At 50.4% G+C, this 21481-nt stretch overlaps 1 protein-coding gene across 1 annotated transcript in view; it reads right to left on the reverse strand.

Moving 5' to 3' along the window:
• Positions 1 to 5445: 5445 nt before the first annotated feature.
• Positions 5446 to 21481, reverse strand: part of COL13A1 (collagen type XIII alpha 1 chain) — a 78007-nt gene continuing 61971 nt past the window's right edge. The window contains exons 33-38 of the mRNA XM_037497686.2: positions 19161 to 19214; positions 18045 to 18098; positions 17001 to 17036; positions 11512 to 11598; positions 7569 to 7607; positions 5446 to 5909 (exon numbers count right to left, since the gene is read on the reverse strand). Of these exons, the coding sequence (XP_037353583.2) occupies positions 5907 to 5909; positions 7569 to 7607; positions 11512 to 11598; positions 17001 to 17036; positions 18045 to 18098; positions 19161 to 19214 (273 nt within the window). The 3' untranslated portion in view covers positions 5446 to 5906. The remainder of the gene's footprint in view (positions 5910 to 7568; positions 7608 to 11511; positions 11599 to 17000; positions 17037 to 18044; positions 18099 to 19160; positions 19215 to 21481) is intronic.

Here is a 21481-nt window from a genome sequence, read left to right on the forward strand (position 1 = left end):
CCTAGGCATCCCACCTGGTCACCTGGTCCTGCTCATGGGCTTCTTCTCTTCTCTACAACATTGTTGCTCCTTCCTCTCCAACACAAATGCTCTCTGCTTTTCCAGCTTGGTACACACAGGACATTTGAAAGACCCCAGGAAGTAAAAGGGTTAATGGTGGCAGCACCAAAAGTAGAGGAAATCTGTTGAGAAGGGGCTGGAAAGGTTACTGGTCTCTGGCCACAATCTTTGAGAGATGCTTTCCAAGGTCAGAGCCCCACAAAGCTGACAGCCCTGTCTGCAGAGAGGTGACTGAAAGAAGCGCGACTCTCCACGAGAAAGGGGTTATCCAAGAGCCCTTGCAATTGCAGCCACAGCAGAGGACCCTCACTGCGGGTGGCAGCGGAAATCCCAGCATAGAGCTGGAGGAGTGGTGTCGCAGGCCTGTGCTGCTCCAGCTGGGCCCCGGAGAGGGCACATGGCCCCCAATCTCCTGAGAGCACCCTCTGATCACCCACTCACGCCAGACCCCTCGGAAAGGGTTCGACCTGCGACCCTCTGTTCAGGGGAAGCTCCATTTTCTCCCTCCTCCGGGACAAGGCTCTTTCCCCAGGTCTGTGGGCGGGTTGGTTTCACTTCTTGGCGACTAACCATGGACTCTGGCCCTTGAGGAGTATAGAGAAAGGGATGTTTGAGAAGGAGCATCTTGGGTGACTGGCACTTGGGGGTATGTCCTGGGACTGGCAGGACCCCACAGACCCTGGTCACCTTGGCAGACACCCTCTCAGTTTGCACCCACCCTCTCTTCCCCCTTTTATCACAGCCCCATTTGCCTCCCTGGATGTGAGAATCCAGCTTGGCCTGTGCTCATTGGAAGATTCTATCAGGGAAAGGAGGGTGAGGCAAGAGAGGGGCCCTCCTCTCTGTGACAGCTTGTCCCCTCTCTGCTTTGTGATCCTGTCCTGACCAGCCTGGTCTTCTCTTCATTCTGCTTCCACTGGCCACCTCTGCTCGGGCTCTAACTTAGAACTTAGCAGGTCTGTGCACTGCTGGGCAATCTGTTAGCTCCTGGAGAGCAAGTGTCTCTGACAGTCTTTCACGGCCCCCTCCCTTCCACTGCCTGCAAATAGTAGGTGCTTATTAAAGTAGATTGAGCTCTCGGAAGACCTTAGATGTTTAGGAGTCCTGACCGTAAGGTGGAGGGGAGAACCTGAGCTAAGTCCTTGAGACCCTGGTGATTTAGAAACCTCTCCCCTCTAAGAGTTCATTGTCTCACGTGAAAGACCTACATTTCCTCCTCTAGCAGAAGGTAGAGGAAGGAAAGAGCACAGGTGCCCCTTCAAGGTGGGGGCCCCATCTGACATTCAAGGTTGTTCCAAGGTGGGAGACTCATCCAACTAAGGAAGCAGAAAGGCTTTTCCAGGACACGGGAGTATGTGCTGGGCCTGGAAGGGGGAGGGGTGGGGATAGAACTCTGGCAGGTGAGTAAGATGGGCATTCCAGGTGAAGGTCCTGGCTTGGGAAAGTGTGGAGAGGGGGAGCAGAGGGTGTGAGTAGGGCCACAGAATAGAACCTGGAAAGGAGGGGGGCCTGCTGGGCAAGACTCCCTTGTGCCTAAGGTTCTGTCCAGCCTCAGCTCTGCCTCCATCCCCATTTTTCTGCCACCGATGCAGGATTGCTCCCCCGGACAGAGACTCTCCACACGGTGGAGATGATGGTAAATGTAGATCCCTTCCTTCCCTGCGCTCCTCTACCACCACGAGGAGCTACCTTGGAAATGGAGGTGGTTCCTGCCTCCCTTCCTGCTTTTCCATCTCCGTGTGGCTCTCTGCTTTGCTAGCCCTTCTCTTCTTTGTAAGATGTGTGCAGTCTTAGGATCTTGGCATCTCATGTTGCCTGAGAAGGTGTGAACACCTGGGTGAGGAGTGTGTGGGGCCATGCTTGGGTGCAGAGAGGCTGATGAGGGAGGCCTGGCAAAGGACTGTGGTGGCACAATGTCCCTGGACATTTGGAGGGGGGGCTTTGGAGCTCACCACTGCATGGCAGGTGGTAAAATCTGTACTATTGGTCTGACAAATTCAGCAATGTAGACACCCGTGTGAGAAGCAAACTCCACAGCCACTGCTACCCTAGGAAAGCCGGGCTGCTCACCTGCTCCCAGGCAGTACAGGGCACAGGGGTCTGTTATTCATGGTTAGAAGCTCGCACATGCCACACACGACTTTGCAGCACCAACTCCATGCATAGCACTGCCAAGCCACACAGCTCCTTGGTGGAGAGGGCAGGAATGTTTCGGCATCCCAGGCCCTGTCCTCCTACAAATGGAGGTTTTCAGAAAGCCACAAGTCACCTTCCTCATTTGACACTTGGGTAAACAAACCTGGAATAGTTTGTGACACACCTGACAACAATGGGGAAAAGACTAGAAGCTGAGCCTCCCTACTCACTGGCCAGTGCCCTCTCCTTCACGGGCCAAGCCTCCCTTTCCATGCCCGTGCCATTACATTCTACCAGGGGAAGTCAAGGCCCAGGGAAGGGATGCCAGTCCCCAGGCTCCTGTCCTGGCAGGGAAGAAATGCAGGGTGAGTCTGAGATGGTTCAGGATGTCAGGTATGGCAGGAGTCATCTTTTCCTCAATGAGGTGGGGCTTCCTTTGACCCACATGACGACAGAGGTTTAAGTGACCCACCTCTGTGTCATTACTGAGCTCTAGATCCCCCTGTTATGCTGTCATCCCTGTGGGCATGGGCTCAGGCATTTGTCAAGCCAGGTATTTACTATCAAGCCAGGTGTTTGCTAGTCTCCAGATAGACGGTGCTGGCAACCCCAATCCCCCTGTGCTCTTAGAAGGGGGCAAAGGGGTGTGAGCCAGAAAAGGCAACGATGGATCTCAAGCCCCAGTGCAAGGCCATACATTCACACTGAATGTTCGTGGACAGGGCTACTTTGGGGGCTGGGCAGGGCTGGCTCCTGGGGAAGGCAGCTCCTAACAGGAGGGACTGTGGGTCTCCAGGAGCAGTGAGTGTCTTTACCTTCCCTGAGTCCTCGTGGCCACCAGCCCCTCTCTGCCCTTCCTGACCCAGCCTCCTCACAATGAACCCCACTTCTTCTGGCACCTGATTACTCTCCCTCTCCTGATCTGCTGGCATTGGTGCTGAAGCTTAGCTACTCCAGAGAGTCTCAAACAAATTCTTCCTATTTCTAATCACTGCATTGGATGCAAACTTGAGTTAAATTGATATCCAAATAGAGAACCCCAGGGGAGCCCTCAGACAGGCAGTCTGTAGCCCTGAGGGAGGAGGTCCTGGCCGGAGGTGGGGTGGGGGTCCACAAGGCACCAAACCACTGGGGAGATGCTGGGCACACCTGGGCTCAAATCTCAGTGAGCTGCTCTCCCCCAGGGAGAGCAGTGTGGGCTCAGAACCTGGCCAGGCATTTCTTCTGCAACCACCTGCAGTTTGAAGTGAGATGGGCGAGGACCTTTTCCTACCAGCAGGTTCTCCTGCCCCTTTCTCTTACTGATGTTTCCTTGACTTTATTTTTAAACTTCTCCTTACACACATTTCTATTTTATGGCCTATATTCTTTTAAGGGACCTTGGCGCCTGCGTGATCTGGGCTGAGGAGGCATAAGTGAATTAGTGACACCAGATTGTAACAAAGCCAAAGAGGATTCTGTCTGCCCGGTATGCAGGGGTTTGGCTGACACAGAATTATCTCAGTTTCTGGAGCTTTCCAGCTAATGCTGGACTCTATGTTGAAATCATTCGTGGATTCTTGTTGCTCCAAAAAGGGCTTGGAGGAATGAAGAAGGGGTCTAGAAGAATCAGGTTAAGCTCAGCCCTCAGGACCTCAGACAGTGGTGAGAAGGGTGGCGTGAGAGGCGGCAGGAACCTGCACAGTCTGGGGAGAGCAAATCTCCAGGAGCAGAGGGTGTAGACAGGACCACACCATGACTTTCCCAGGCCCGGCACTTGTCTTTGTGGGCTCCTTCCTCCATAAAAATACTTTATGACTGCCCTGGTACAAAGATGAATATGACCCTGCCTGGATGTGTTACTTTATATTCTTTTTTTTTTCTTTCTTATGAGCCTAAAAGAAGTGAGAATTGAAATATGTTTGTCATCCCTAGAAGTACTGTGGGCGGAGCCGCATGCCACAGTGCCGATGGAGAAGCTGGCACTGGACTGAAGCTGGCTCAGGATGAGCAGCACCTCTGGGCTCAAGAATAATCAGAAAATGGTACATCTTGGAGCCCTCCCTCAACGGGAAAGGCAGCTTGTATCATCTGGCTGCTGGACCTGGGTCCCTGCATGCTTCTACCACCTGGGAAGGGACAGCTGAGCTCCATCTGATGACCATAGTGATCAGTACTAGTTCAATGCTTTGCTTTTCAAATGCAGTAGCCAAGACTCAGAGGAGAAAGTTGTCTGATTCCCAAAGTAACTGAATGGACGTTCAGAACAAGAATGCCGGTAAGGGCTAGGCAGTGTGGGTTCCATTAGCACAAGAGTCTGCGTGTGTGACTGTGACCTTGCAGCATCAAGGAGTCTTAGAGCTGTGAAGCCCACTCATAGACAGCTTGTGTGACTGTGTGGACAGAGTCTGGGTCTCAGCCTGCCTTTGTACTGTCTGTGAAGGGAGGCTATATAAAGAAAAGTGAAAATGAAAACAAAGTAAGAGGTGCTTAAACCACCCACGTAGTTTGTTATTTTAAGCCCTTAGAAGCACCAGTTTATGTTGTAAAACATTGAACAATAATAAGCCTGTAATAATTACTTAGTCTTTGAATTGGTTTCCTGAAAGCATTGCTAAATTGTGTACAGCAGCACCTGGAGTAATGTCTTATTATAACATTGATGAGGAAATAGAAATCCTGGCTGACATTGAACTAATGATGTTTTTCGAGGACCTGTTGTTTTAAGGCGAGGTTGCTTTGAAACAATTCTAAGAGCCTATTGACAAGCGAGAAATTACTGTATAATGACTAGAAAGCAGTAAAACTCTATTTCTTAAAAAATAAAAATGACTTTGGATCACCAATCTGGCCCAGATTGGTGAATGTTTTCTGAATGTTTTTGGAGAATACTGGCAGCTGAGGCAAATGCTTCAACTGCTAGTTATAGGTGGACCCTGCAAGTCTATATTCAATGAACAGCCATCATCAGCAATAGCTGGTTCCAGTGACTATAGTTCAAAAGTAAGAAAACCAAAAAACTACCCCAAGCCAAAAGCAGTAGCACATAGCCCTTGGTAATCCTGGGGGTTCTGAGGGTTCCAGCACAACTGAACCTTAAATGCTCAGATGTCACCGTAATGATCTTGGGATGTTACAATGGACGTTACTTAATAGAGCCCCCTCTTCCCTCTGTTGGACCTAACATTTCAAAATATCATACTTGTGAGGTCCTCTGTTGCTGGACTTCCTGCTTTCACACCAAAGAATGTATTTAATGGAATGATTAATCAGGATCATGAAATGCCATGTTTCATTTTTTTTTTTTAATAATGAAAATCCATAATGGTTTAAAATGTTCTTAGACACACCTAGCTTGGCAAACACCATAGACCTCCACATTTCTGTGAATTCACACAAAAGCTAGCCAGCTCCCTGGTGTGGCTGATCCCTTTTGGCACCTGAACAAAATAATTTATTAAGCTTCAATACTCAATAAGTGTGCACTGATATCATGCAAACATATGACCATACTCACAAACAAAAAGTGTATTAGTGTTATAGTCTTATACAAAACATCTTGTAAACAAGGGAAGAGGTTGGTATTTTCTGTACAAATGTGCAGATTTTTCTATTTTTTTAATAATCTGTAAGATACATCAAACTTCTGGCATTTTCAAAAAGTGAAAACTGTATAAAAATAAATATTCTATGTACAAACACACATACAGGCCAATTCCAGGTTAGAGGCATCACTGCAAAACAAAAACAAACACAAGACAGCACAGAGTTAGTGTCATGGGTCTGTGGGTGTTTAGTTCACTCATGGGAAAGGAGGAAGATCTTATACTGGGTTGGAGGGGACTGGGGGGACCTTGGCGCTTCCCTTTCCCTCTCGCCCCCCACCACCCCAGGGCTGATGGACAGCATCCTGAGGGTGGGAGACCACCTTCAGCTTCCAGTGACCCCCTTCTTGGCCACCAGAGGGCGCTTTCTCTCCATGCTGCAAGTGAGGCCTGATGTTGACTGAACCACAGCATCTCCCAGACTGAATTTATGGTGTGAACCAACATACATAACCTTCTCAAGCTGCTTCTCCAAGACAGTTTAGCTCTATAGCCATTGTTCTTGTTCTTTTACTAAGCTAAACCATTTCTATCTCCTAACTATGCAGCAACGATCAAGAAGAAAATCTTTTCCTTTGGGAGTAAGAGAATGGGGGTCTTATTTGAAACAAATAAGTGTCTGTGGAGATTCAACTAGGTTTAGGGGGATCACCAAGAGGTAGAAGCACAGTGGCTGGGACAGGTTAATTTCTATTGAGTGTTCAGCTTTTCCTTTCTGTGGTTAGGGGGTGCTTTAAGTTACCCGGGCAAGTAGGTACTCAACCTAGGGCCCTGAGTTTGGGATGGTTTCACTACTGTCATCCAATATCGAGAGCTAATAAGATTCTGGGCAGTTAGCACAGAATTTATATATCTCCTTTTAGTCTGACCCTGCCGTCATTGGAATAAGACTGGATTAGCTAAACACAAATTCTTAGACAGGTTGGGGTCTCCGGTCCTTTTGTTAGAATGAACCAACATCCCAAGACCATGGTGCCGAAGGCTGCAAGGGGTCTTTGAGGAGCAGGGGAAGGGAAGGTAGGTTGTTGTGGGGGGGTGCTGTGTGGCAGCAGCTGCTACCCTTGTTGGGGACAAAGCTGGGCTTTTGGATTAGCCAACCAAAGACCCTTGTCAGTCTGGGGAGCACTGTGTTATGGGGGAGTGGCCGAGTGGGGTGATTTTGAGCAAGGACAAAACCCCATGCTGTCAGGCAGTTTTAATGAGAACAGGTACGAAGACAAGTGTGAATCAATGAAAACTCATTGCTGGACGGAATTCTGGGAACCAGAGAGAGGTTGGGCTGCAGACCTCGTGTGTGGAAGCGTGAAGCTTGACAGCTTAGGTTCAAGGGGAAGTTGTGTGTTGGCCAGGCTCTGTGAGGAGGTACAGAAGCCAGGTGAGTTTATTATAGCTTAAGCACCTTCTATTTTCTACATCTGGATAAATGTCATTGTATGGCTTAAATGATCTCATGTGGATGCTGCACGTATAATTAGTGATAACTAATTTTAAAACATGGCCCAGCGCTCTTTGGAGGCCAGGTCCTGTGTAAAATGAGCCACACAAGCATAGAGATGTGTGGCCACATGGGGTTTCCCTACACTGAGGTTTGCTGATGCCTTGGAAAACATTTTAAGCATTCTTCCAATGCCTGCGGTGTTCACTGGGCATCCTGCCTTCGGGATTGTTCCTTTTCAACCCAGGTCTTACTGCCTCATCTGTAGAAAGGCTCAGGATGAAGTGTGCATGCTTATCACACTGCTGTTGAGAGGGGCCCCAGGTCCACCTGCAAGCCACGGGAAGCCTTACCTTGTTCCAGCAGCCCTGGACTGGTAGGCCATCTTCGCCCTGCAGGGAGGAAGGCAGATGGCTCAGTCTCTTTGGGATGGCCCACCTGCAGGCAAGACAGGGGAACAAGGACCACAAAAGTCGTGGTCCCTGATCACGTTGCCTGCTCTTGCCTATTTCTTTTCTCTATCTCAAGTCAGAGCCTCGGAAGGAGGCAGGAAGCAAGTCTGTCTGTCTGTCTACTCATGTGGTTGCAGTGCAAGGTCAAGAGGGTCTGTCCTAGACTGTGGAGTCAGCAAGTAGAGCTGTGGAAAGAATAACCTGGAGGCCCACTGGCCTCTGCCCAAGCTCTGCTAAGTTCTGGGGGCTTATGGGCAAGGGATCCAGCATTGGGGGCTTCAGTCCTCCTTTGTAAACCTGGGGAAGGCATGGCTGTGTGAAATGCCCCCCTCCCACTGCCCAGTTCTCCCATTCTCTGAGATTTCTTTCTCAGCAGTGGGACGATGAAATGCAGGCAATCGGGAGGAGCAGGGGGTAGAAAAGATCAGGCAACTTCACAGGTACTGCACCATGGCCCCCAGGAGCCTTCGGGTGGGAGGCACAGGCGTCTGGCACACCTTAGCCATGGCTTCGAGTTTGGGGAGGAGATCAGTAGCAGGATGGGACTCAACTGTGTGCTATTTGTCGCCTTTGCTGCAGACAGCCGGAGCACCTGTGGCTTCAGGATGTCCTGAGTCATCTCAGGTCCTGACATTTGGCCTCTCTCATGTACCCTGGGGAAATCTACAAATTTTGGAGAGACAGGAGGGCATGGTAAGGCTGATCAGGGCCAAGATCTGGTTCGCAGCCCAGCTTCTAGAACTGCGGGCTCCAGGGCAGAGAAAGATGGACACAGGGCTTCAGGGGCTTGGATTGAGGGGTCAGTCTCAATGAAGTTGAATGGAAACCCCCTGAGTCCTGGACCAACTTCAACCTTTTCTCACTGGGCATCCAGCCGGCAGCCGGCCTCACTCGGAGGCCTGAAGACGACTATTATCCCAGGCTAAAATCATGGCAGTAGTTCCCTGTGCCTCCATGTTCACAACAGCACAATAGCGGAGGCAGGTTAAAGGAGAACAAGATAGGAAGATATGTACACTTCCACAGCAAAATTAATAGACAAGCGAACACATTAATATGGAGTGTTATTGGAGAAAATGCCTATTTGCATTAAGGGTCAAATAAGATGGGCATCATTTTCCCCTCTGGGTCAGGGAAGGTGTGCAGGGGGAGGTTGAGCATCCCAGGGTTTCATGAAGACCCTCTGCCCCCACCCCAGCCCACGTGGTGGGATGCTTCCCACAGATTCTGGAAGGGAGAGGAGCCTCCGCAGGCCACAGTGGCATTCCCATTGGCACATGGCCGGGGCTGGGTAGGTGGGGAGAGGAGGGTAGGGCAGGCAGAGGAGAATGCTGATGTGTGGTGAGGAGCAGGGAGGCCAGGGCTGAGCCCAGAGAACTCAAGTAGTGGGGAAGGATGCGGCAAGGAGGGGCCTGGCTCATGATCAGTGGAGGGGCTTTGGAGGGAGAGGAAATCCCCACTGAGTCAAGTGCTGTTCATGCTGCATGCTTGGGGTTCAAGAGGCCGGTCAGTGGGGATCTGGGGGTGGTGAGCAAGCATTTAGCAGTGGGGGACAGGAAGCATGCTCCTCTGCCTGCTCGTTCTGGCTCTCTTTTGTTGCACAGACTGGTTCTAAAAAGCCCCTTCAAGGGGCTCTATGGGTACTTCTTGGGTCACTCCACAAATTTTCTTATAAAATTTCTCCTCCAAAAAGGAGAAAATCCAGAAAGGATTCCTGTGTGGCTGTGGGGTGGGGATGTAGGGATGGGAATTCTTATCTGTTACTGGTATGAAGATAGTTATGAATTCTGAACTTCCTGGGGAAATCTAAGAGACCAGGAACCTTTTGACCCAATTGTCTTGGAATGACATGTCCTCTTCTGCTTCCCTTGCATCAGCTGAAAGCCTGGCTGGGGAGCTGACAATCACCCTGCCCAGAGATGGGGCCCATTGGAAGCACAGCTGCTGCCACTTAGGCCAGGACATGCTTACAAGAGGGAAATTAATGCTATGTGTCTCCCCCACCCCCCGCCTCCCTGGCTCCTCCCTTCTCTTCCTTAACTGCATTCTTTCCAGTTTCTTCTAGACTTTTTGATGGTGAACCATTTTCCTTCCCGCGAAAGAAAGGGAAACAAAGTGAGGGTCTTGTGACACCTTCTGTCATTTAAGCAAAAAGATGAGCCCTTTAGGATCTAAAACCTGGATCTGGGACTATCCCCTAGTTCTGATGGGGTCACCATTACAGTGACCCCAGACTCAGCCTGGGAGATTGGGCCAGGAAGCCTCCCTGTCCTACCTTAACTTTAGAACTCCTCAGTTATCCCATGTTTATTAGTGTGCCTGAGTCTTGCAGCAAATTTTGATATGCTGGCATGGGGAGGCATGTGTGTTGACTCAGGCATCTCCCTTAAATATTTTGCCAGGTTCTCAGTCAATACTTGTCCAATGAACTGCGGGGTGTAAAGGAAGAGAAGTCATAGTTCTGGGAACATCTCTTGAGAACCTACTTTCCTGGTGTTCTTTCTGTGGCAGATTCATCTACAAGCAGTTTCCTAAGGCGGATTCAAGGCAGCCAATGCTGCCTTTGGGGTGGAGAGGGATGGCTCAGTTAAGGCCAAGTGCTTTTGAAGCAGCTGCAGGAGGAAACCAAGAAAACATCCTGGACACACTTTGCATGCAAGAGAGTGTGTGTCAGGAGCCGCCATGGATTCCCAAGGCAGGTGACCCTGGGAGTCTACAGAGTGAAGAGGCAGGAGGTGGAGATTGGATGGATGGATGGATGGATGGAGCAGGAGGAGCGTGGAGAGGCACACAGCCATGGACCACACACGTGGGAATCCAAATCGGCCATGCAGGTGAGGGAGGGAGAGGCCATACCAATGGGCACGGGGCATCCAGTCCGTCCAGCCCTGGTAACCCCGGCTCCCCTTTCTCTCCTTTAAAACCTCGGTGTCCCTGTTCACAAAACCAATCACGATGATTATGTAGGTCAAGGCTGGCCAGCTCCAACTGGGGCGTGGTCAAGCTCAGCCCCACCCTAGCCAGGATGCAGGACTTTTGAGGTATCTCCAAGTAGGACCCAAACTCCAGTTGATTCCCATCTCCCTAAGTCAACCATTGTGCTCCCATTGGCTTCTGGGAGAGTTGAGCTTTGGAACATGTACATCCAGCTCCCTCTCCATTTAAAGGCTTGCTTTAAAGCAAACACTCATGAACTTCAACTTGAGTGCATCATAACTTTCAGAACTTTCAAATGGCCTTCAAAATGCACTTGATGTGCCACAAATCATCATTTATTGGCTCTCCAGGGAAGGTGTCCTGTGTGTATCTTTCTACTGATTTGGATCTGCAGCTTTCCAGGTTTTTGGTGGCTGGCTGGCAAGCATCGGGAGGCTGTCTATCGAAAGCCTCCTTCCTGCTCCTTTTCCGGGCCGTTTTGGATATGGGTGGCCCTCTGGAGATGCGAACCCCAGCGTCCTGCATCCTGGCCGAGTGAGGATCCAGACAGCTTGTGCTGCCAGCCACAGAGTGGCCACAAAGCAAAGAAGGCAAATACAGGCTCCCAGACGCCAGTCTGGGTCCCTGGACTAGTGAGCCGAGAGCCCTTTGGTCCAAACCCTTTTCCGTGGTTTCTCATTTCCACACATCAGTCTTCAAAGGAAAGGGATTTAGCCAGAATTACTTGCAGCTGTGGCTTTAGGGCAACACCAACAGCAGGCAAAATTTCACCAGCCCAAGGGACAGATAGAATTTGGTGGTCAACGTGGTCATTCAGTTCTCATCTAAGTTTATTTGCCTTCTTTGTTTCCAACTTGCAAACCTCAAGGAAAAAAAACAAAATAATGCAAGAGATAAGTGCACATACCAACGGGCAGGGGGCATCTAATCCAGGCGCTCCTTGGTCTCCCTTATCCCCTTTAGGCCCTCTAGAGCCTTTCTTCCCCCTCTCCCCCTGTAAATAATGGTTTAGTCCAAGAGAAAAAAAAACATCAAAACTTTAGGGTCATTCTTGTGTTAAGGTTAGAGACAGAAAAAGGAAAAAAAATCAAAGAGGGGAAAAAATAGCCTCTCTCAATGAAGACAGTCTCAATGGGAATTGGGGTCAGTACCTATTCCCATACCCTGAGAACCTGAGAAATTGGCTAAGGTAGGTGGGGAGGGCCAGGGGGCAGTGCCTGGAGGTGGAGGACAATGCAGATGGAAGATTCTGGTGGCTGGCTTGGCTAGTGCTGAGCCCTGAGTGGTTCTGCAATGACTAGGGGACCGGCTGCCTTCCCTGAGAGTCCTTTCCTGAAAGGCTTTGGTCTGACAAGTTTTGTCCCAATTTTTTCTCATCCTTTGTTTTCTATTAGGAGGCAGGATGATTTTGTTTCGCACCCTGGGGTGAGTGCATGCATTGCGTAAACACAGCTCTCAGGTATGTGCGTGTGAGTGTGAGTACATATATGTGGGGATAAGCTTGTTCATGTGTATTCAAGTGTGTGCGTGCACGTGTGTGCACATGTGTGTATGCACATGTGTGTGTGCCCAGAGCTCGTGGAGGCCCCTGCTTCTCAGCCAGGTCCTTCCATTCCATATGTGTCTCTGGTGGGTCTTGGTCAGAAGTTATAGGCGGCTCTTTGTGCTGGACATTCATTTGTTCCAGAAATTCATTTGTTTCTGAAAACCTTCAGTAAACATCTTTCTAAATTGAATCCTATTTTGTATGTGCCGGGTCATGCCCCATTTCAAGAAGGGCTGTGGGGATTCTTTGTAATGGATTTGAGTGGGGGTTTTCATATATTGGATTTCCTTATATATGGGATGGGGGTGCCCACGGAATCGTCCCGGCATCTTGCCACATCTACAGAAGGCTGAGCATGTAAAGCTTGGTGGCTTCAGGGGTGTTACTCAAGGACCAGGAGGCAGGTGGCAGCTGAGCCAGAGCAGGTTCTGCCTGGCACGCACAGTGACTTGGGGTGACTTAACCTCCCTGTGTCTCAGCCTCTTTGCTGTGACATGTGGCTGATGACACCTGCCTGGAAACATGGTGGGAGGTCTTTGTGCACACAGTGCTTATTCTGGCCAATAGCACATGCTCAGGAAGTGACGCCATGTCCCCATGGCGACCACACCCCTGCTTACTGCTGTGGCAGTGTGGGAGCCAAGGCTGCTGCTGGAGGCGCTGTCTTGGGTCAAAGTGATGACTGTGTTGGGCTTTTCCTTGATTTAGAGGCTTTATTACCATGCCTTCACATTTCCCCTCGAATGCCCTGCTAGGGCCAGTGGTATAAAGAAGCCTGGAGGAGGGGGCGAGGTTAGGGGGCTCTCGTCAGGACATTCGGGCATTCCCTCAGTGGGCGGCAAAGGATAAGAATATTTTTCATGTTTCCTTGGATCTTTGGCAATGATCCAAATTACTTGATTCCAGAGGTTGCCAGCAACTGCCAATGCATTGTTCTGAGTGTTCTAAAATACCCTTGCTTATATAGAAAATAATATGTGTCTAAAAGGAAACAAGGCTATGACTGTTAGGTGTGATGGCTCTGGCCTTGAGCTCTGCCCCCTCCCCCGCAGTGAGAACATCTTGGCAAGAGTAATTCCTAGTGGACAAGCAGGAGCGCCAACTGTTTGGATGGGGACGCCCCATGGTAAACTCTCAGGGATGTAGCACTTCATTGGGTCAGACCAGTGTAAAAGTGAGCATGGTTTCCTAAGTGCAGATGTGGGCAAAGCTCCTAGAGGGTGGGGGATTGCAGGTCCCCCTGATTTGCCGGAGGGTAACAGGGTTGGCCGTGGTCCTGCCCTTCAGGATGGGTGACATGATGGGGCATCATGTTCTAAGGGCACAGGACATGGTCTTATTCTGTGAGTCCTTTGAAGACATTAGAACAGTCATGTTACCTCCATCCTCCCTGCTTCCCATGCCCGAAGAACTATATAGGAAGCCCTGGAGAAGAGGGAATTCCAGCTGGTGAGGGGAAGGGGTGAATACAGTCAAGTAGCAGTGATTTGCTCAACAAAATCAATCAATCAGTGCATAAAATGGATTCTAGGGCCTCCCCTGGTGGCGCAGCAGTTGAGTGCTGGGCTGTGAAGCTGCCTGCAGCTGCTGCAGCGCCGGTTCGATCCCTGGCCACCGGCGAGGGTTCCACATGGTGTGCAGACCTTTCCTGCCACGCCCGCTGTTCCCCTCAGCGGTGTACTTCGTCGGTCTGCCTGTTCGGTTCCCCGCTCTGGCTCTGGTGAATTCACTCACCCTCCTGTGCTTCTGACTATACCCAGTGCTTATATAAATAAATAAATAAATCTTTAAAAAAAAAGGATTCTAGTGGAATAATTTAGGCTGGAAAGTGGAAGGGAAAGGAGAGATATGGTGTTATTATATATAATGGGATGGACATATCTAGGGGGAGAAATATGGGAGTCAAGGAAGGAAGGGGAAGCCCAGACCAAAAGAGATAGAAGAGGAAGAAGAGGTAGAGAGGCCAAGGGAGCCTGGGGAAGCGAGACCCACTCGTGCACCCCACATGCATGTACACCACAGGCATGCATGCCCACACACATGTACACCACATGCAGACACGTCCACACCCATGCAATGCCCACCCACACACATGCACATCAGTATGTGTACACCCACATACATGCACACCCCCCACGCACACCCACACGCGTGCACACACTCACATGAACATCCACACCACACACACCCAGGGTGGGGCCTCCCTGAGGCACTCAGATCTTTCAGTTGGCTTGCTTGCAGGCAGCTCCATAATACCACCCAAACTGCTAAAATCTTGCCTTTCAAAGGTTTTTGAAAACCTTTTTCATCCTAAAAGTTGGCTCCTGGGTCAAATTCAGAGAGCTGTTCAGGGACAAGGGAAGTGCCTTTACTGACACGGGGTGACATCTTTCCCATTGGCACAATGTGTCTTAGAAAACTCCTCATTTTGAGTGCTCGGCCTTGACCACCACTATGGACCCTCCTTCCAGATAGAAGAGAGACACTAAGGGCCTCCTCTGACAGGGCCCGCAGAGCATCCCTGTAAGGCCATGTCCAGCTCACTGTAAGACAGGACAGCAGGCTGTGGTATGGTCTTGGAGCCTCTCTGATGGGTAACTCGGGCCCCTTGTGGGGTCAAGGTGGGAGCTGCCCCACCTGCAGCCCTGCTCCCACAACTGGGGGGATAGAGAACTTGAAACATCTCCAATTTCACATTCATAAGTGACAATAAAGCTTCTGGCCAGGATGCTATTAAAGCCTCTGGCCTTTTCTCTTGACCAAAGCATCAATTCTGAGCTTCCAGCCATTGGAAAAAACTGTCCATGGCTAAATGCTGACTCTGCCTGGACTTCCCTTCATTTTGGAGGTTTTATTACTAAGCTCTCACATTCCCCCCACAAAGCCCTGTTGGGCGCCAATAGTGTAAAGAGTTCTGAAGGAGGTGAGCTGTAGAAGGCACCCTTATGGGACATTCTCACAGCCTGAGGATCAGATCTCTTGAATGAGAGAATTATCTGTTCCTTGATCCAGAGACTGCTCTTTGGAAGAAGTAAATGGTTGTTCAGTGTGCTTTCAAAAGAAGGTTCATGCAACCAGTCTGCTGGCTGGACTTGACTTTGACCAAGTGACATATTGCCAACTCGTATGTGAGATGAGCAAAGTGTGTGAGACCTTAGAAAGAGGGAGTGGAGAAGAAATGTTTTCCCACTTATTTTTGGAGCCTCACTGGTTTGTTCAATGATCTCGATTCCTTAAGCATCAGAGCCACAGCCTCTCCCCGCCCCTCCACCTGTGTCAAGGGCATTTGCCTGCCCTGCCGCCACCTCCAGAGAATCACAGTTACCACCACTTGAAGGACTGCAGCCTCCAAATGGGTCAGTGCCTCAAGCCAACTGAAAATGTCTTAAGAAATAGGTTAAAAATATTAGTTGAATGTAAAGAAAATCAGATCACTTTAGAAATAAATTAGAAAGGAGGTTAGTATGCCAACTGAGAGGTGGAATGATCACATTGTCAGTGGCCTAAATTCTGGGTGTGGTCTTCCCATGGACAGTCCAACAGGGGCAGCTCTGCCTGATCCCTTCTGTTCATAGAATATGTGGGACAATTTGAGTTGCTTTTGACCAGCTGCCAGAGAGAAGAATCTAAGGATAAAGAAATGCTTAAAATACATCCTAGATTGAAGGGATGGAATTGGTGCTCAATATAAGCATGCTGATTCTGGTACTTTCTATTTATGAACTTGATCATTGGTGTTCAAATATAAGCCAGAAGACCTGGGTTCTAGAAACCTCCTACTCTGTCTTAATACTCTGGGTGCTCAGTGCATTTTATCACGGTTCTCCCCTTTGTTTCTCCATCTATTCTTCCTGCTCCTCCTCTGCCTCTAAGACCCTTGAATATTATGACTCAAGAGAAGATGCTCTTGGCCTCTAGGGGGCGTGTGACACATTTAATGAAGCAGCAGAGGACAGGTTAGAAAGGAGCCCAGGAGTAGGTCTGGGTCAGCTGCACTTAAATGATCCTGGCTGGATCTGTGCTGGAGGGCATGACACGTGTCATATACCTCACGAGACGGTGGGCGCTGTGGACATTCACCAGCTGTGTCCTGGTGGACACGGCAGAAACCAAAGGGAGAGCAAAGGGCTTGAGAAAGCGCAATTCATTTCGTAGTCCTGCCCACTTGTTCTAAGAGAAATAAAGGCTGCGATTTAAAAAAAAAAAAAAAAAAAAAGGTTCGCTGCTTACAATAGCTATCTGCTTGTTCTTGAAACTGGAATTATTTTCTCTCTCACCAGTGGCCTGGGATGCCGGGTGAAGTCAAGTTTCAGAAGACTAAGACTAGGTAGCGATAGATTTAAAAATAGGACCAGGAAAGAGACTAATTATAATAAAGTAAAAATCAACAAGCAACTATAAACCAGAGACACACTATGGGGAGGGAGTAGGATCAAAACAAGGCGGGGTGGGAATTGCATGGGGACTATAGCCAAGATGAAAATGCATACATTGTGCAAAAATGAAAAATGATGTAAAAAATATATAAAATTAAAAAAAATCAAGTAAATAAATAAATAAATAAAAATATCATTTAGGTGCCCATTTTCAGGCCATGTGGCTCAGTCCCGGATACAAAGCTAATCTGGTGGCCACACTGTTGTGTGGAAAATTACTTGCTTCAATTTCAGGATTAGGCTCCAGGCTCCCGGCATGCCACAGATTAGGCCCCTCACTATAAAGACTTTTAATTTAGGATGATTTCTCAGGAAAAGCTCCATTTGCATGTTGGGTCAGGAATCCCCAATTGATCATTCCGCCACATCATGAAGACATTAGTAATGAGCCAAAGTGCACGGGCTCAGACTCACCCGGTTTCCTTTGTCCCCGGGTGGTCCATGTAAACCCTGCAATAAATCAGAGAAATAAAGACACATTAATGAGAAAACACAGGATGACCATCCAGTCCTTCCTTGCAGGCTCATAAGGCTCTTTACTGATGCCCGAGTCGCTGGAGACAGTCCCAATTATCCCTGCTTTACAGAAGGGAGACAAAGAAGAAAACTACTCAAGGAACTTGACCTAGAGGCTAACAATGAGTTATGGGCAAAGCTAAGGACACGGCTTAGATTTTCTGGTTTGGCAGCCAGCGGCCTGGCCTGTGGCTGTGTCCTTCTAGATGTCCACCCTGGAGGAGTGGTGGGTTCTGAGGACACAATATGGGCACCAAAAGTTCTTCGTGGTGCGGGAGAGCAGGTGTTCACGGAACTCTCTTTCCAGGCTCTTGCTAGAAAACTGAGTCCAAAGCTTATCAGACTCTCTTTTCAAGGTGTGAGCTGCTACCCATGTCCTCAGCAGGGCAATGAGCACAGGCCAAGACGGGCTGGAGCTGCTACGTAGCCCAAGCCAAGCCACCCGAGCAGTAAGCATGGCACCAGCAAACAGCTGTACAACATTCAGTGGGAAGCAAAAGTCCTGACTCTCTCCTAATACAGCAACAGGAAGACTGGTACAGGTAGAAAGCTGGCTCCCCAGGCAAGCTGCAGCCCCCGTGAAGCATCCGCTTCTTGCATTGCCATGATCCATGTGATTCTGCCGCATGTTGATGGTGAGACTCCCCTCTGCCCAGAACTCGAGGCTTAGAGTGGAAGGGGCTCATGGCATGCTCCATGTGGCCAAGGACCTGGTTCCCCAACAGGGGGACTTTTGTGTTCCCGAGTTCCCTCAAGCAGTGTCCAGCAGGGAAGTTCTAGCATGTGGACCAGCTGACTGTGGGCAACTTCCTCTGTCACAGAAGTGAAATTCGCACTTGGCCCTAGATATTTTGCAGCAGACTCTGGGTATTTCGTTGTGATAGTGTTGTAGTTGGGGGGCAGAGATGGGTGGAGAGATGCCTCTGAGCCCATGAGACTTACAGGAAGCCCAGCCGCTCCCATTGGTCCTGTCATCCCAGGGTCGCCTTTGCTGCCCTGAAACAAGAGAAAGAAACCCATGAGCCCTCCCTGACAGGTGAACAACTTCCCATCAACCACTTTCTGTTTCCCTATGAAACCCAGGTAGTGTCTCCATCCCCTAGAAGAGCCCTCCAGAAAGCGAGGCTGAGGAGAGGGGTGACTGGCAGGGACTCTGCTCAGGGAGAGGGGGTTTAAAGTCCTCCTCCTCCCTCCTGAAGAGCCTTTCCCCAAGGCCCTCTAGAACGACCAGGCAGTGTCTGCAAGGAGGGGAACAAAGAGGCTAAATGGACATGGGTAGGATAGCAGGGGAGAGGAAAGGGATGAGAAAGAGCTTTGCTTTCTTCTTTCAAGTTGCAAATGTTGGTCCTCAGGGCAGCCATCCTGGTTCCCCACAGGAGTGGTGATCTCTGGGAATCCTATGCTCAGCTCCAGGAGCTCCCCAACTCCATCTGTGCTGTCCAAGGGTAAGGGAGCAGAGCCTCCCTGATGGAGCCAGGTTGGGGTGGGGCAAGAGTGAAGGGAGAGCTGCTCACACAGCAGAGAGCTGGGTGATGCCCACTCAGAGGCCCAGATCTGGGATCTCAAGCCCTGAACATGTGGCAGCAGGCTCTGGCTAGGAACAGGTAATGCCCATGCCTCCACTCTAACCTTGTGTGGGCCTGGGGAGACAGTGCCGGTGGGAGCTGGCCCACTGCACAGCCTCTTGATTTCTTGCCGTGCCCCCAGTGTTTTAATACACCTGGCACTTCAGTCCATGCTGTCTCTAAGCTCATGAGTGTCTGGTGACAGCAGCACGTGGGAGTTGCCAGGTTGAGCCTGTGACTGACACCAGGTGGCCAGAAGCCAAGTGGAGGAAACTCCCTTCATAGATACAAAACTGAGCACTCAGTTAACTCCCCCACAGGATATTGTGAGGGTCACTAGGACAGACAAATGACGTGCTGGCTGGTCTAGGAAGACGGAGTGAGAGTTGGGACTGTTGTGTCTGGCTTGGTGGCCCTGGGGTGCCAGGCGCCAGGGCTGAGGGCCCTGTCCCCTCCTCCTGGTCACCCTGTTCCCAGCTCGTTGAGTACTCACCCTCTCGCCCTTTGGTCCTGCTGGGCCTGGAACTCCAATTGGTCCTGGAGTACCCTGGGGAGGTGAAGGAAAGCAAAGGTGAGGATCCTGACTTTGAGGGAGTCCTGGGAGCCCCTCCCAATGCCTGGAGAAGAGCAAGGTCCAGAGGCCCAGTTTTCAGGGTTGGCGAGGCCAGGCTCGTTGAGGGCAGTCATTCATTTGACTGGACGGTGTTCCTGTTTGGGTTGGGGGCCTCGGGGAGAGAGCACCTCCCCCTGCCTCAGAGCCAGATTTGAGGAAGGAAACCCTTTGCTTCACAGCCAAGCTTGCCAAGGCTGAAAACGGTAGGAGAACGGTTGCTTAGTTTGCTCCCAGAAGCGCTTGGGAGGGAGTTGATGCCATCCCAGGGGTGGGGGAGCTGGGGCTGCACCTTTGCTGTCGCAGCTCCACATGCAGCAGGAGGGTCTTCATGCCACAGAGACCGATGCAAACGCACACACAGAGGCAGGCGTGGGGGGGGGGTCATTCAGCCACAGCCCACCCCACCGCCCCCACGGCAGTCCCCGCCACCTTCAGCCTCTGCCAGGGCCTTCTCTCCCCGCTCCCAGGCTTCCCCCAGTCCCAGGCTGGATTGAGAGTGAATTAGTACGCTTCAGAGGTGCTGACACTGGCCTAGCAGGGGGGGCTGGGGGGCAAAGGGAGTTGGAGCAGGGCTTAAACTATGGCGTGAACACCTCCCCATGTTCCCTGTTTACAGCCAACTAGACAGAGTCTGATTCCAGGGCTTCCTATGGCTCTGCCTCGGTGTTTATACTTCCTGTTCAGACACGAGGACGTGCGGCTGGGTCTGTGGGTGGTTCCCGATGTTCTGGGGGTAGTTGTGAAAGGGGGTGTGAGCAAGTGGGGAAATGTTGATTTCTTTATGTATTAAAAGAGGAAAAAAAGAGCAATCAGGTGTTCTTGGTGCCCTCTGTGCAACTGTGAGGGAAGGGGAATGTTGAGGGTGTCTGTGACATGAGCACATTAGGTAACAAGTGGCCAGATCAAGGAAATGGTTCGGATCAGGACTCCCCAGTCCTTGGATGACTCCCCAGGTCCTGCCTCGGAAGGCCTGTGAACTCTGCCATGTTGGGGAGGTTTCTTGGCCACTCTGAGGTTCAGTTTTCCCACCTGTAAAATGGGGATGATACCGAGTCTGCTCCCAGGCCATCTCCGGGTTAAGAGGACGAATGCATGTCACACATCCGGTGCCGGGGCTGGCACTGAGGAAGTGTCCCACAAATGTTAGTACAGCAGGGCAGGATTATGTTTACCATAAACATTTTTTTCCCTCGAAGATTATGATACTAACTTTATGAGAAATAGAAAACCTCAGGTCCAAGGGCGTGTGAATTTGGTGTGCTCACTTCTGTCCAATATGAGTGGAATAAAGCACTCGAGAGGAAAGTCTTGGTTTCTCTGATTCCAGCCACAGATCAGCCCCCAGCTCTGACTGGCCACCTGGGGCAGGTGTGCTGGGTGCAAGGAGGATGGAAAGGGAGGGCAGGGCATATGGTGGAGGAGCAAAGCCATGACCAAGCCCGCAAAAAAAGGGTGTGTTCTCTGTATGGGAGTCCACAGGGTCAGCTCCATAAATGCATGGCAGGGAAGGGTTCAGAAAAGATGTCATCTTGGGCCAGCTATGTCACCTCTTCTTCCTTGTGAAGGCACAGAACAGGCACCCATAGGGCAAGGCTGAATGGGGTTGCTCTCGGGCTTCTTGCTCTAAGTGCTCTAGCTTTCTGTTGTTATCTGTTCTGAGCACCCCTCCAGGACCCCAGGAAGGCCTGTCGCCTTTGTGCATTGACATCTCCCTTTACCCTGTCTGAGTGTCACTTAAGCCAGTTCATGAGAATCTCATCTTCTGTGTAGATCATGCATCTGTGGCCTCAAGGACAGAACCCCAATTCTGGCTGGAATGGCCGGGGACACATATAATTCTGGTTAGGACTTCCGAGCAGGGAAGTCTAGCCCCTAGATCACAGATCACTGATGATCAGTGATCTGAACAGTGTGGGGAGGTGACAGGCTTAGGTGGAGGGCCACGGCCCTGAAGACCTCACAGGGGGCTCGGGAGGGGGCTGGGAGGGAGAGAGAAGGGACATTTTCTCTGATGTTTGAGCTGTCAGTCTCACAAAGGGCCAGGTGCTTTTTCAGTCATGAGTAGGGAATGCCTGTTTTCTGGAATCAGGAAGATTGAAAAAAGAGAGGACCCAGGTGTCCTTTCTCTGTAGTAACCCCCTTGGGGGCTGCAGGACAACTGTGGCTGTAACATGACCACAGAACACTGAGCTGGGACTGGG

This window comes from Talpa occidentalis, unplaced genomic scaffold (assembly GCF_014898055.3).
Source record: "Talpa occidentalis isolate TD23 unplaced genomic scaffold, MPIMG_talOcc4v2.1 talOcc4.8, whole genome shotgun sequence".
Taxonomy (NCBI): Eukaryota; Metazoa; Chordata; class Mammalia; order Eulipotyphla; family Talpidae; genus Talpa; species Talpa occidentalis.